This window comes from Eumetopias jubatus, unplaced genomic scaffold (genome assembly GCF_037043125.1).
Source record: "Eumetopias jubatus isolate StellerSeaLion01/CBP00866 unplaced genomic scaffold, mEumJub1_p1.0 scaffold_16, whole genome shotgun sequence".
Lineage (NCBI taxonomy): Eukaryota > Metazoa > Chordata > Mammalia > Carnivora > Otariidae > Eumetopias > Eumetopias jubatus.
Window position 1 is genome coordinate 78153356 of NW_028274822.1, and position 13961 is coordinate 78167316.

The 13961-nt window shown below is 43.4% G+C and overlaps 1 protein-coding gene across 4 annotated transcripts in view; it reads left to right on the forward strand.

Moving 5' to 3' along the window:
* Nucleotides 1-13961, forward strand: part of CIT (citron rho-interacting serine/threonine kinase) — a 158899-nt gene that overhangs the window by 102335 nt on the left and 42603 nt on the right. For all 4 annotated transcript variants that reach the window (XM_028116391.2, XM_028116394.2, XM_028116393.2 and 1 more), the window contains exons 23-24: nucleotides 1925-2122; nucleotides 9975-10028. In XM_028116391.2, the coding sequence (XP_027972192.2) occupies nucleotides 1925-2122; nucleotides 9975-10028 (252 nt within the window). The remainder of the gene's footprint in view (nucleotides 1-1924; nucleotides 2123-9974; nucleotides 10029-13961) is intronic.

Consider the following 13961-nt stretch of genomic DNA (forward strand, 5'->3'; position numbering starts at 1 on the left):
AGCGCCACTGTCGCTCGCGGGAGAATGTAGTCGTGGCTGCAGCTGCCACTGACTGGCTAAGGGCTCCCAGGTCTAGATTGCCAGCCCAGACCTTTCTCGGGAGCCTCTGACCCATTCCCAGTAGACATTAGACACCTCCACCTGCATGTCTCCCTTGCTGCTCAAGTTCACCACGTCAGCATGGATTTCTTTCTTTCTTTTTTTTTTTTTAAGATTTTATTTATTTATTTGACAGAAAGGGACACAGCGACAGAGGGAACACAAGCAGGGGCAGTGGAAGAGGGAGAAGTAGGCCCCCCGTGGAGAAGGGAGCGCGATGCGGGACTTGATCCCAAGACCCTGGGATCATGAACTGAGCCGAGCTTAACGACTGAGCCACCCAGGCGCCCCAGCATGGAATTTCTTATCTTTTCCCATAGACTGGCTCTTCCTCTTGTGTTCCCTGGCGTAGCAAAGGTCTCCCCTTGCGCAGTTCACCTGGCCAGAAGCTCAGGCGTCACCTTCTGTCCTTTGTCTCTTGCCCCACCTCAAATTAACCACCAAATCCTGTTGGTTCTCTAGGCTTAATCTTTTCTAAGTCTTTGTTCTCTTCACCCTTACAGCTTTTGGGACTTGGGTGTCACCTTTCCCAGGGACCCTTCTCTGACCCTCCTAAGCTGGATGTCCCCACAGCCTTGTGTGTTTAGGTCATCACGTTGTGTACCTGTTGGCAGCACCTGTTAGACAGTGAGCTTCCTGAGGGCAGCAAGTACCTCTTATTTACTTGACATCCACAATGACTGGCACAGAGTCTGGTCGCTAGGACAATCCTTGTCAGTGTTGGTTAGGTCAATAGATAGGCCATGGGTCTCCCTCATCTCCATGCCTTTGGATGTCTTGGTTCCTCTGCTTGGAATTTTCTTTCCTATTTGCTGGTTTGGCTCCTATGAATTTTTCAATAAACATATGCAGAGTTGTTACCACCTTTACCCTCCACTGTGTTCCCACTACATCCCCACATATTTTGACCATTACACTTGACCACATACATGGTTGGTTTTCACTTCTCCTCCACTTCAAGTGCAGAAACTGTCTTTCATCTTCATATTCCTTTTTATATGGAAGTTGCTGAGTACATTTTTCTTGAATGGATGAAACATTGAGTAGATAGAAGGATAGATGGGAAGAATGATTCCTTCATAATGTGACATTAATGTGGGTTACCTAATTAGAACAAATCAGAGGAGTATGGATGTATGTATGTATTTAAAGATTTATTTGAGAGAGAGAGAGAGAGAGAGAGCACGCAAGGGGAGGAGCAGAAGAAGAGAATCTTCAAGCAGACTCCCCATTGAGCCTGACCTGGGGCTGGATCGCATGACCCATGAGATCATGCCCTGAGCCGAAACTAAGAGTCGGATGCTTAACCGACTGAGCCGCCCGGGCGCCCCAGAGCAGGAACGTTTAAAGTAAAAAGAATTCAGTTCTGTGGTTCCATTTTTATCCCAATTGTAAAGAGGTCCCTGTTACCAATATGATGTTATTTATAGCCAGGCTCTCCGCCGAGTTTACTTTTAAATGCTTTTCTAATAAAAGTAATTGTCATAGTTTGCACTCGAGATTTTTGTGTGGTTTTTCTTTTGAAGCCTCCCCAGGCCTTTGAGTGTTTGTAAGTAAGGGTTGGTTTGTACAGACATTCTCTTCCACGGTCTTGTTCCTGGTCATTTCTGAGACTCCTGAAGTTAGACCTGTGTTATAGCGGCTCTGTTGTCTCCTTCGCAGTTAGTTGAGCGCTGGGAATTTGACTCCATGACCACATTTAAGATGCAGGTTGAGCATCAGGTTGTGTCTCAGCTAGTCAGGCTCAGCTCGTTAGACTAGTGAGTTGCATTCTCTCTAGCTGGGGTCAACTGAGCATTTGTGTGTCTCTCTCTGCCCGTCTCAGGTCAGCCTAGAGCACGAGGAGCAGAAACTGGAGCTAAAGCGCCAGCTCACGGAGCTACAGCTCTCGCTGCAGGAGCGCGAGTCCCAGCTGACGGCCCTGCAGGCTGCCCGGGCAGCCCTGGAGAGCCAGCTGCGCCAGGCCAAGACTGAACTGGAAGAGACCACAGCGGAGGCAGAGGAGGAGATCCAGGCACTCACGGTAAGTCTACGGACAGGTACCTCCAGGCTGCTCCAGGCCTCAGCCGGGAGGAGTGTGGCACTGGGGAGATTTGCTCACTCGGACAAATCCCAACAGAGGAAAAAACGATCCCTAGAGATATTTAATGGCCAGAAAACTGGCTTAGGTGCGAATTCTCCTTCCTGAGAATTAGTGTCAACATCTGACCTTTCCTTAGTATCTTGAAACAGTCCTTCCTTCCTTTATGTATCTTCCCTCTTTTAAAAATAATCATCATTAAATTTAAAATTTTAGTTTGAGCTGAAGGCCATTTACTTGAATCTTCTACTTAGTTTTCAGTGATCATTAAAAAAATAATAGTCTTATATTTTATAGTAGTCTTCCTACCATATTTCTATTTTTGTATTGGTTAACCTTCATTTGCAGGTTTGTTTGTTTTAAGCTGTAAATTCTCCTCAAGTCTTATGTATGCATCTAGTATGTTCTGGATGGAAAAGTTGTTCTGAATGAGAGATTCATTTCTCTCAGAGGAACCTGGCTTCTCTGCTCTTTCGGAGACAACAGTTTACCCAACTGAAGAGTGTTCTCAGGAAGTAGAACTTGGGGTGGGGGGCGGTAGGTGAAGGTGTCACTGGATTTAGACCTTGGTTCTTTCTGGAAGTCTAAAAATATGACTTTTTCAGTTTCCCATAGTTGATCCTTCTCACAGGGACTGACCCAGGCTAACAAAACTGACAAGAATCTTACGTATAAAATGAGAGCTCATCTACTTAACAGTGGAAAATACAACCACCAAGTTGACTGGGATACTCTGGGTGGCTCATCTTCCCATTTTTTTCTCCTTCAGAGAAGTCTCCTTAAAAACCTCATTTCTTTTGGAAGGCTGCTTGGTGGACCTGGTCTTGGCCCAGAAAGCCAAATGAGTTTAATGGCTAGCATCAGCCAAGCAAATCCATTGCTGATAGTAACATAGTGTACTTGCCAAGTGGACAGGCACAGTCATGCATGCTGGTCAGGGTACCCTCTTCCGTGGGCAGGGCACACTGCAGCTGATTGGGTTTCGTGTTTTCTAAAATAAGGTACTTAGGTGGGTACCTTACTCACTCTGATTCATCTTGGATGCGGTCCTCCTTTCCATCACTGAGCATCTCTAAGCATGTAGAGTGGGGTTAGTTCTACAGATGGCCATGCACATTCGTTGCTTATGATTTAATCCTGTTCAAAAGTAGTGTGTGTGTGTGTGTGTGTGTATTTTTTAAGATTTTATTTATTTATTTGACAGAGAGAGACACAGCGAGAGAGGGAACACAAGCAGGGGGAGTGGGAGAGGGAGAAGCAGGCTCTCCGCTGAGCAGGGAGCCCGACGCGGGGCTCAATCCCAGGACCCTGGGATCATGACCTGAGCCGAAGGCAGCCGCTTAACTGACTGAGCCACCCAGGCGCCTATATATATATATATATATGTTTTTGTTTTTTGTTTTTTTAAAACAATCTTCTTAGAAGCTACCTTCCATTGTTGGTTTTGGGAAGCCCATTATCTGAACCAGATTGGAACATGATCTGACAGTGCCAGGGTCCTTATGGACTAGTCTAGGACATGGAGGCTTCCAGGATTCTGGGAATACAGAGTAACTCCTATTAGGAAGGTGAAGGTGCAGGTGCATCTCAGATTTTGCAGGACTCATGCCAAGGTCAGATATTGATTGCAACCTTAATTTCTCAGTGAGAACACTCCCTGTGTGCTATGCCATGTGCCCCTTATACTTGGTTTGGAAAAGAAACAGTCACGATCTCTCTTTATTTATCCTCTGCCTTGCATCTTTCCAAACTGCTCTGAATCCATTTTGAAACAAAACAGTATAACAAGATAAAATAAGAAAGAAAAGGCCAAGAGAAAATAAGTCTATAGAAGAAAAATACGGAGGTAGGAATGAAATGAGTATAAAAGAATGCGTGCCAAGAAGGCTTATGTGCTTTCTGGAATTGGGTGGATGGGGAGAGAGACAGCCAGATAGCATTTCTTAGCTGCTAAAGGAGGCATCTAAAAATCCAGCCACTATTATATTGAATGTGTTGTGTATTAATATCTTCCCCACGCTGTCCAAACCACCCACGCTCTGAAAGAAGGAGAAGGAGACATCAGTAATCTAATCCATACTTAATGAGTTCTTGCTATGTGCCTAGTGCTGTGTCTTTAGCCTTTTCTCCCCAGGGGATTGGCCTGTAATTCCTCAAATCCTTTTACTTTGGAGCCGAGAAGGACACATTGATCTCACCGCTCTGTTGGAGTTGGGAGGGAGGGTGGTAGCCATGCATCTTGTCCTGCGCATTCAGAAGGAGGATATAAAATAGAGCATGTGTCACTGCTATTTATCTGTGGGGAAATTAGTCTTTAAGTCCTGTCTTGCTGCTGGTTAGAATGTGCTGTGTCTAATGGCTGCTGGAAGCCTTCACAGCAGCAAGTCACGACTTAGTCAGATGAGGTCACTGCCTCAGAGCATCTTCTTATGAAAAAATAAAGAAACAAACCTCCCTAAGTCTAGAAACCAGGGCTCTACCACTCTTGCAGATGAAGTTGCCTTGGAAAATAGGGCTTTTTCAAAGTGATGGCAGGAAAAAAAAAAACAAAACAAACAAACCCTCAGAGCTGTTTGTAGCCTGTCATGCAAGAATGCAAATCCCGTATCAACTTGCCTCGGTCCAGTTTTGAGGCCGTGAGTTTTCCTCTCCCCTCCCTTCGATTATGTCCCATAAACCTGGTTATGGACCGCATGCAGCTGTTGCCTGAATGGCTTTGTTGAATTTGTGCTGAAGACTGTATTTTCCGAGAGGAAGAGGAAGTGGCCACGGGTGCAGTACCCTGACTCTGTCTCATTGTTCAGGCCCCAGGGCAGGCCCCATGTAAGCGTCCGCCAAATTAAATCAGCTGGATCTGAAATCTCTGAGGAGGTTTGCGAGCTTCATAGCAGGCTGATTTATCAATAAAAGGGAATGAATAGTCAAACGGGCTATTACTGCTTAATTTTAAGAGGCTGCCGTCTCCGAGCCCGGGGAGGGAGCAGTTACTCTGGCCTCTGCCCTGGAGCAGATTAGATGGAGTGCAGCTCAGTCAATGGTCTCCATTGAAGAAGTGTGGCAGGGTCCTCCGGGAAGCCACTGGTTGGTCTCCTTGATGTTTTCTTGCTACCCACTCTCCTCCGTTGTGTTCGCATGGAGATTCACGGGCCATCAAAAGCTGAGAATGAATCAAGGTGGAGGCCAATCAGGAGAGTCGTATTGAAACAAAAAGCCAGGCTTTTAAGGTGCTTCCATGCTTCTTGGCGGAGGAAAGGATTTTCCACCCGGACTTGATATTGAAGACTCCATCCCTTTATCTAAGGAAGAGAATTTGAGTCTGCACACTGTAGAGCAGACAGAAGCATGATATGATACATCACTCTGAATGGGGGCCACAGGGTGGGGGCCTGACGTAGGCTCTGTGTACAGCAGCATGACCCCACGACACACTCTTCGTGTCCAGGTCCCTGTCGTCATGCTCTTTTACTGATTTGGTTAAATGACTAATGTTGAATAATCAAGAGTCTAAAGCTAGAGACACTAACGAAAGGCACCCTCCCAGCATGGTGTGGCCATGGGTTCCCAATGTCATCCTCTTTGATTTGTTAAAATCATGAGTCAATGCATACTCTCATTTGTTTTACATAAATATCAATCTGTGTATTTAATTAAGCAAGCCATTGGCATGATAAGCAAGATCTAAAATTAGAGCACATGAGGTGACAGTCTTGCTTGGTGCCCGCATTCACAGGGAAAGGGATGGATGTGTGGAAGCCTGATTGTTCTAGAATCCTGTCCATGGATCTCAGAAGATGGTCAGACGTCTAAACATTAGTTTCCTTTCTCGAGTTCTGCAGGTACTTCTCTCTCATCAAGACTGCATTATATAATTCTCTTTTCTTCCTCTTGTAACTCTCTTTAACATTAATGAAAACATAAGTATTCCCCAAAAAGAGTGCCTTTCCAGTCTTCAGGCTGCAGCCTGTGCATTCTCCCTGATTGCCACCCAACCCTTAGGTCAGCAGTTCTCAAAGTGGGATTGGTGGATCCCTAAGGGGGTTCCCCAAATTCAGATTATTTTCATAATAATGCTAAGATGTCATTTGGCATTTTTCATTGTGTTAGCGTTTGCACTGATGGTGCAAAAGCAGTGTTATTTTAAAAGAAATAAAGAGTAAATATTTGGGAAAAAATCTCCATTTTAATTTCTAAAGTGGTAAATATAGATAAATGTAATCCACATAAACAAAAGCTCTTCAGGGTCCTTTGAAGGGTGTAAATATTTATTCTCTGTAGCACCTGATACCTAGTGAACACTCAAAAATTTCATTGAGAGGATCTAAACACTGTCTTACGCATTTTACTATCTTTATATAAACTATTGTGTGACCTTTTGTTTTTTTGTGCACTTGTTTTACAAGTTATTTCAAAGAAACATAAAACATGTTTCTTGACATTTTCTTGCTCAGATCAGTTCAGTAATTGTTAAATGCTTATAGAATCTCCAGCAGTCATAACAGGATCCGTTCTACGTTTTGTGTTTATAACTCAGTCAATAATAAATCAAAAGCCATAATGATGGTACTCCATTACATTTTAACTTCAAAGAGGATTGCCATTTGGTTTCAGTGGTAGTGCGATGTTCCTACTTTGGGTCAATGGCATTCATTACCCCATTAAATCAGTAAATCTCTCGGATTATTGCTGGGCATAGAGCAGATTGATTTTGGGGGAAAAGTAAGAGACTGGTAAGTTAGTCCATCAAAATATGGGCTAATGATGTGGGGAGTTGATTCTCAATGATAACTTTTTATTCATGAATCTGTGAGTCTATTTTGCAACTTTTTTTTTTTTTAAGCCATTTTCCCAGTGCTCGTCATGCTTTTGTGTGGATTTATATTTCTGGTTGTCACCTTCCTTCTGCCTGAAGGACTTCCTTTACCATTTCTTACAGTGCAGGTGGCAAATTCCTTCAACTTTTGTATATCTGAAAAAGTCTTTTATTTCACCTTCATTTCTGAAGGATATTTTTGCTGGGTATAGAATGTCAAAGGTTTTGGGTTTTTTGTTGTTTTTCTGTTCAGTGCTTTAAAGATGTTGTTCTACTGTCTTCTAACGTGCTTCACCCCCTCACCTCCCCTTTTCCCACCCACCCTCTGGTGAGGAATCTTTTTGTTTTTCTATATGTAACTTGTCTTTTTTCTCTGGCTTTAAGCTTTTTCTCTTTATTACTGGTTTTAAGCAGTTTGATAAAGATGTGATTTAGCTTAATTTTCTTTGTGTTTCTTGTGCTTGGGGTTCCTTGAACTTTTTGCATCTGTGGGTTTATGGTTTTTATCAACTTTGAAAAATCTGTGGCCATTATTTCTTCAACTGTTTTTTCTGTCCGACCCCTACCCTCCTCCAGGGACTCCAAGTACATGCATATTAGGCAGTTCAAAGTTGTCTCACAGCGCACTGATACTTTGTTCATTTTTTAAAGTCTTTGTGTGGGGGCGCCTGGGTGGCTCAGTCATTAAGCGTCTGCCTTCGGCTCAGGTCATGATCTTGGGGTCCTGGGATCGAGCCCCGCATTGGGCTCCCTGCTCGGCGGGAAGCCTGCTTCTCCCTCTCCCGCTCCCCCTGCTTGTGTTCCCTCTCTCGCTGTGTCTCTCTCTCTCCGTCAAAGAAATAAATAAAATCTTAAAAAAAAATAAATAAAGTCTTTGTGTGTTTCATTTTGGGTAGTTTCTAGTGCTTTGTCTTCAAGCTCACTAATCTTTTTTTCTGCAGCGTCTATCTGCTGTTATAAATTTAGAATATTTATGGCAAAATAGATGTATTAGAGAATACATCACAGCTCTAAAATTTTTGACTTAGTTGTCTCATAGACCTGACAGAGACTTTTTTTTTTTTTTTTTTTTTTTTTAAGAGCAGGGCTGCATTTGCCTCTGCCTCAAATTAGATTCTTCTTTGGACTTTCATAGCTGAGCTCTGGTACCACAATCTACCCTGTTTCTCAAGTCAAAGGTCTGTGAGGGCATCCTTTCCCTTCTTTTCCCAGTGTCTGTCTGCAAGTCTTATTACCTGTGCTTCCAAAAGAGATCTCACTGCCGTCCGCTTCTCTCTGTCTTTTGCCACCGTCCTACTCGAAGCCACCGTCAGCTCCTCCTTGAATGACAGCAACAACCTCCTTAGTAGCTTCCCTGCTCACATCTACCTTTGTCCTATTTTGATCTGTTCTTGCTACAGCATCCACAAAGTGACAATTGGATCATTTCACTCTACTTCTTAAAATCTCCATTGGCTTCCAACTAATGGTATTTTGAATGAAACCCAAACTCCATTCTGGGTCTTTGAGATTCTTGGTCCCTGCCTGCCTCTCTACCATCATCTTGGGCGACTTTTTCCTTCTCTTGCTGTGCTTTAGCCAAAAATTGTTTGACCACTACCCACCAAAAATACATTTACTTTATAGTCTAATACAAGGGAGCGTATATATATATATATATTCCACTTCATTGATTCTAAGGTATCTAAAATCAGGGTGCATCTTATAGTCATAGATGGTATATGACTCTCTAGTCATGTGGACACACAGACATGTGGACATGTCATAGTTTAGTCAACAGCACCTTGTTTTCCTTAATGCCACGTAAAATTACAATGTCTGATGATTGACAGCCTCCTAAATTTGGTGAATTATGGTATTTGGAACAGAAGTGTCCTGTGACAGTGCTTCCCTATCCAAGGTACATCCCAGTATTCTCTGTTCTATTCTGTTTATTCCATTTCATCGAATAAACCAAAACAAAACAAAAAAGAAAGAAAAACCCCCCTTGTCATGCTTGCTCTTGGGTCATAGCTTGAAGTTTGAAAAGCTCTGCTGTAGCCATTCAGGCCTTTTTTTGTTCGTCAAATGCACCAGACCCTTTCTTGCTTCAAGACTTTGGCCCTCTGCCTTTTCCTGTTCTTTGCATGGCTGGCTCCTCATCATAGTATGGGTGTCAGTTGAAGTGTCACCTCTTCAGAGAAGCCCTCCTTGATTACCCCATCTAAGTAAGTTCCTTTCTGTCCCCTTTATCCTTTTTCTTCCTGCACCTTGTTTGTTTCTTCCATAGCATTTGTCACTGTTTGTAATCACGACTCGTTAACTTTCTCCCCTCCCTCAGTGAGTGGCGGTAGCTCCACGTGTGCCGTACGGCCCCACAGTGTATGGCCTATCAGGTGCACGCGAAGTCCTTGAGTGTCAGCTGAACAAATGCTGCTGTTGTGGAGCAGCTCTGCCTTGGAGAAGGCCTTCTGCTTACTTGAAGGTCAACGTCGGGTTTCTGAATCTCGGCGGCTTTTGATTAACAACAACAACAAAAAAAATCCCTTGTTTTTCCTGGCTGTTGTCGTGTGTGCGCGCGCGCGTGTGTGTGTCTGCGTGCGTGTGCGTGTGTGTCTGCGCGCGCGCGCGTGTCTGCGTGCGTGTGTGTCTGCGCGTGCGCGTGTGTGCGTGCGCGTGCGTGCGTGTGTCTGTGCACGCGCATGCACATGTGTCTGCGTGCATGTGTGTCTGCGTGCGTGTGCGTGTGTGTGTCTGCGTGCGTGTGTCTGTCTCTCAGGGTCTAAGTCGTCAAGTGTTGTTAACACAGCACTGTGTATTCCTGTAACTTTAATTTCTGATGTTGGACATGACTTGATTAATTAGTTCTTTGAAAACCGGATGTTTGGGCGGCTGCAACCGCATTCTTGGCTTTCTAGTTTAATCGCTCTTTTCTTTATTTGATCCATAGCATGTAGAATTGTATTCTACCCTACGAAAATTTATAATCGACTTCTTACCTTTTAGGCCCATAGAGATGAAATCCAGCGCAAATTTGATGCCCTTCGTAACAGCTGTACTGTGAGTATTAAATCTAAAGATGATTAAAATAACATGAGACTAGACACCAAGAGGGAAGAGGGGGCATCTCTTATAATATCAACTGACCGATTTTTTGTTACAGACTTTCCACTTGAAGCACTTAATGGGGTCAAACTGATTTGGACTTCCTAAGCCTCAGATAATGCCGGTTCTCGGGTTCCTGCCAGTTTAAAAATTTCTAAACCATTCTTTATGTTTGGGGAAGGATAGTTGGAGTGGTGGGAATAGTTCTCACTGCATAGGCTGCAGTAGCTGCAGCAAGTCCCAAGGCAGCTCCCACTCCCGCCCCAGTGTAGAAGGTTCCGAGGCTAGTCCCAGCTAGACGCTGTGTGGACGCTGGAGGTGGTTGCGACCCAAGGCTTCTCCAGCCCACCACTGCCGCAGAGAGGAAAGTCTGGCAAGTTCTGTGGACCTAGAAATTTAACTTCCTACCAGGCAAAATAAAACTCTATGGCTCTTTGGGAGACATCATTTATATGGAGAGAAGTAAATTCTGTGGGTGGAGAAGCGTCGTGCACAGATTATGTGATGGGGTAGGGTCAGCAGAAGCTTGCTCTGTTTCCCATTGGAACAAAGGACTGAAATAGGGCCCTTTCAGAAGATAGGATGTCACTTTATTCATGGTTCCACCTCCTTTCTTTGGTACTTTCATGGCTTTATTACCTTCTTAGTCCTCAGTGAACTTGTCTCCATTTGTGTTATTCGCATCTGTGAATTTCCAGAAACAACCCCACCGTACTCCCCACGTACATATTTTATTGTCTTGTAATGAACTCTTTCTTTCCTCTTTACCTATTATAAATGGGACGTTAAGTCTTAAGAGTGTATGCTTTTCCTCCTTAATTTAGTTATAAAATCCACACCGTAAAATGCATAAAGTGCACTAATCTTATGGGTACAGTTGAATGAAATTTTTGCACCATATAGACAACTGTGTAGCCACCACATAGATCAAGATCCAGAACATTTTCAGTCTCCAACGGGCTGCCTCACGTCCCCTTCTTATCAGCATCCTTTGCCCAAAGGGTGACCACAGTTCTGACCTCTGATACCAGAGATCAGTTTGGCCTGTTCTTGAACTTCAGACAGATGGAATCACAGAGGATGTGCTCTCTTGGGCTTAGTTTTTTTGTTTTTGTTTTTGTTTTTGTTTTTTACTTAAATTGTCTGTGAGGTTCATCAGTGTGGTTGAACCCATCAAGAATTTGTTCCCTTTCATTAATTATGGTGTAGCGTTGCCATTGGATGCATAGACGTGGAGTTTATTTATCCACTCCCCTGCTGATGGAATTTGAATTGCTACCGTTAGGAACACAGCTGTCAGGAAGCACTGTTGCTTGAGTCCTTTGGTGGCCGTAAGCACCTGTTTCTGACGAGCATATACCGAAGAGTGGAGTAGCTAGTATATATCTCATGATATGCCTCTGTTTGACTCTAGCAGGTACCTGGCAGATGGATTTTTGGTCTGTATTTCCCGATGCCAATGGCTGCATCAGGGGTAGGCCCGCCTTAAAAGCATCTCCCGATCTCCTCCATTCTGCCTCTCTTCCTTGAGTTGCTGATGCGTTCTTTTCCTGTACTCTCGTGCCCCCACTTTTTTGGTTTCTTACTGTCTCGGTTTCTTTTTTTACGCGCGAGTTATTTGCTTATATTACATACATGCTCGTAAATGATCACTGAATAAAACATAGATCATTTTATGACCGTGATTTTTTTTTTATATTACTATTTTTTCCTAAAATAAACTTGGATATGTTATAAATGTGTACATCGTTAATCCTTCATCTGGAGTTTTCTCTTTTTTTAGTCTTTTGGCATAACAGTTTTTTTTTTTTAATTGAAGTATAGTTGACACACAATATTACATTAGTTTTTGGTCTATAGCACAGTGATTCAACAACTCTATATATTATGCTAGGCTCACCACAAGTGTAGTTACCATCTGTCACCATACGATTCTATGATAATCCCATTGACTATATTCCCTATGCTGTACTTTTCATCCCTGTGACTTATTCGTCCCAGAACTGGAAGTCTGTATCTCCCACTCCCTCTCATCTATTTTACCCATCTCTCCCCCTCCCTCTCCCCTCTGACAACCATCAGTTCTCTGTATTTGTGGGTCTGCTTCTGCTTTTTGTTTGTTCGTTTGTTCATTTGTTTTGGTTTTTAGATTCCACATGTAAGTGAAGTCATATGGTACTTGTCTGTCTCTGTCTGACTTGTTTCACTTAGCCTAATACCCTCTAGGTCCAACCATGTTGTCACAGATGGCACAGTCTCATCCCTTTTACATGGCTGAGTAATATTCCACTGAATAAGTGTGTGTGTGTGTGTGCGCGCCACATATTCATAAGAGCTTTTTTTTAAAAGATTTTATGTATTTATTTGACAGAGCGCAAGCAGGGGGAGCAACAGGCAGAGGGAGAGGGAGAAGCAGACTCCCCACCAAGTGGGGAGCCTGATGTGGGGCTCGATCCCAGAATCTTGGGATCATGATCTGAGCCGAAGGCAGATGTTTAACGACTGAACCACCCAGACGTCCCAATAAGAGCTTTTTTAAAAAACATTTTTATAGCTTTGTTGAGGTATACTTGGAGTACAGTAACTTTAAGAGTTTTTAAAGATTTTATTTTCTTTTTAAAGATTTTATTTATTTGACAGCAAGAGACACAGCGAGAAAGGGAACACAAGCAGGGGGAGTGGAAGAGGGAGAAGCAGGCTTCCCACCCAGCAGGGAGCCTGATGCGGGGCTTGATCCCAGGACCTTGGGATCATGACCCGAGCCGAAGGCAGACGCTTAATGACTGAGCCACCCAGGCACCCCTTTACGAGTTTTGAAATGTGTACACAGCTGTGAAACCTGCAAGACAATCAAAATAACAAATGTATTGGTTTACTCTCAAATGTTTCCATGTGAGAAATGAAATGATCCCCACCCCCAGATTTGAAAAATCAGAGGTTTGTTTTTAAATAGAATATGCCAGTATGTAGAATGAATTTGGTTACTTTCTTATGTAACTTTTATATTCTCTTGATCCCTCACATTTGCTTTTTTTATGGGAGCAGTGACTTCTAATCCTTGCTTTACTTACTTCTGACATTCTGTGGAGAAGCCTTGGGACCTCTCCCAGTGGGAAGGGGGAACTCGAAAGAGTGACCCCCCACCCACACTTCGGCAAGAGCAGCTGGGTTGCTCGTGGTCCAACCATGCACTCTGGAGTCAGACTGGGTTCTGATTCGAAATTGGCCTCTTTGTCTGTGTGATGCTAAACTCCCAAGCCTCCATTCGCTTACTTGTAAAATGGCACTGACATTGTATATTCCCCATTTCAATATATCGTCAAGTATAAGATGCATAATTCATTTAATAACTGCTCTTTGGGGGGCTTGGTGAGGGCAGAGAGACAGCGGCTTAGTTCCAATATACGTTCAAAACTTAGGAAACACTAAGTCACAGAATCAAATTTGGTCCTAATGCCTGTGTCTTGGCGGTCCTGCAAGAATTAGATGATGTATCCAAGGGATTACACAGGGCCTGGTCCATAGCAAGTGCTAAACAGTATTGGTTACTATTAATATTTTATTATACTGGGTTTAGGACATATTCTTTTGTTTAGAAAATGGTCTGCCCCTTTAAAAAGTTTGAAAACCACTGCTTTAGGACAACATTTGGCAGCAATAGCAGATCTCTGTTACCCTTTTTCAACTTCAAAGTCTGCTTTAAAGACACTTCTGAAGGGCCTGATGGATGTTTCTGTCTTACTGGCACTATCTGAGATTGTCTCTGCAAGGAGACGTCATCTTTGTTACTGGTGGGAACTCTTGTAATAACTCAACTGATAGGAGCTCCCAGTTAGCAACTTTTAAAAAGCTCATGAGCTGTAAGATTTTCCAGCTCAAACCATTTCT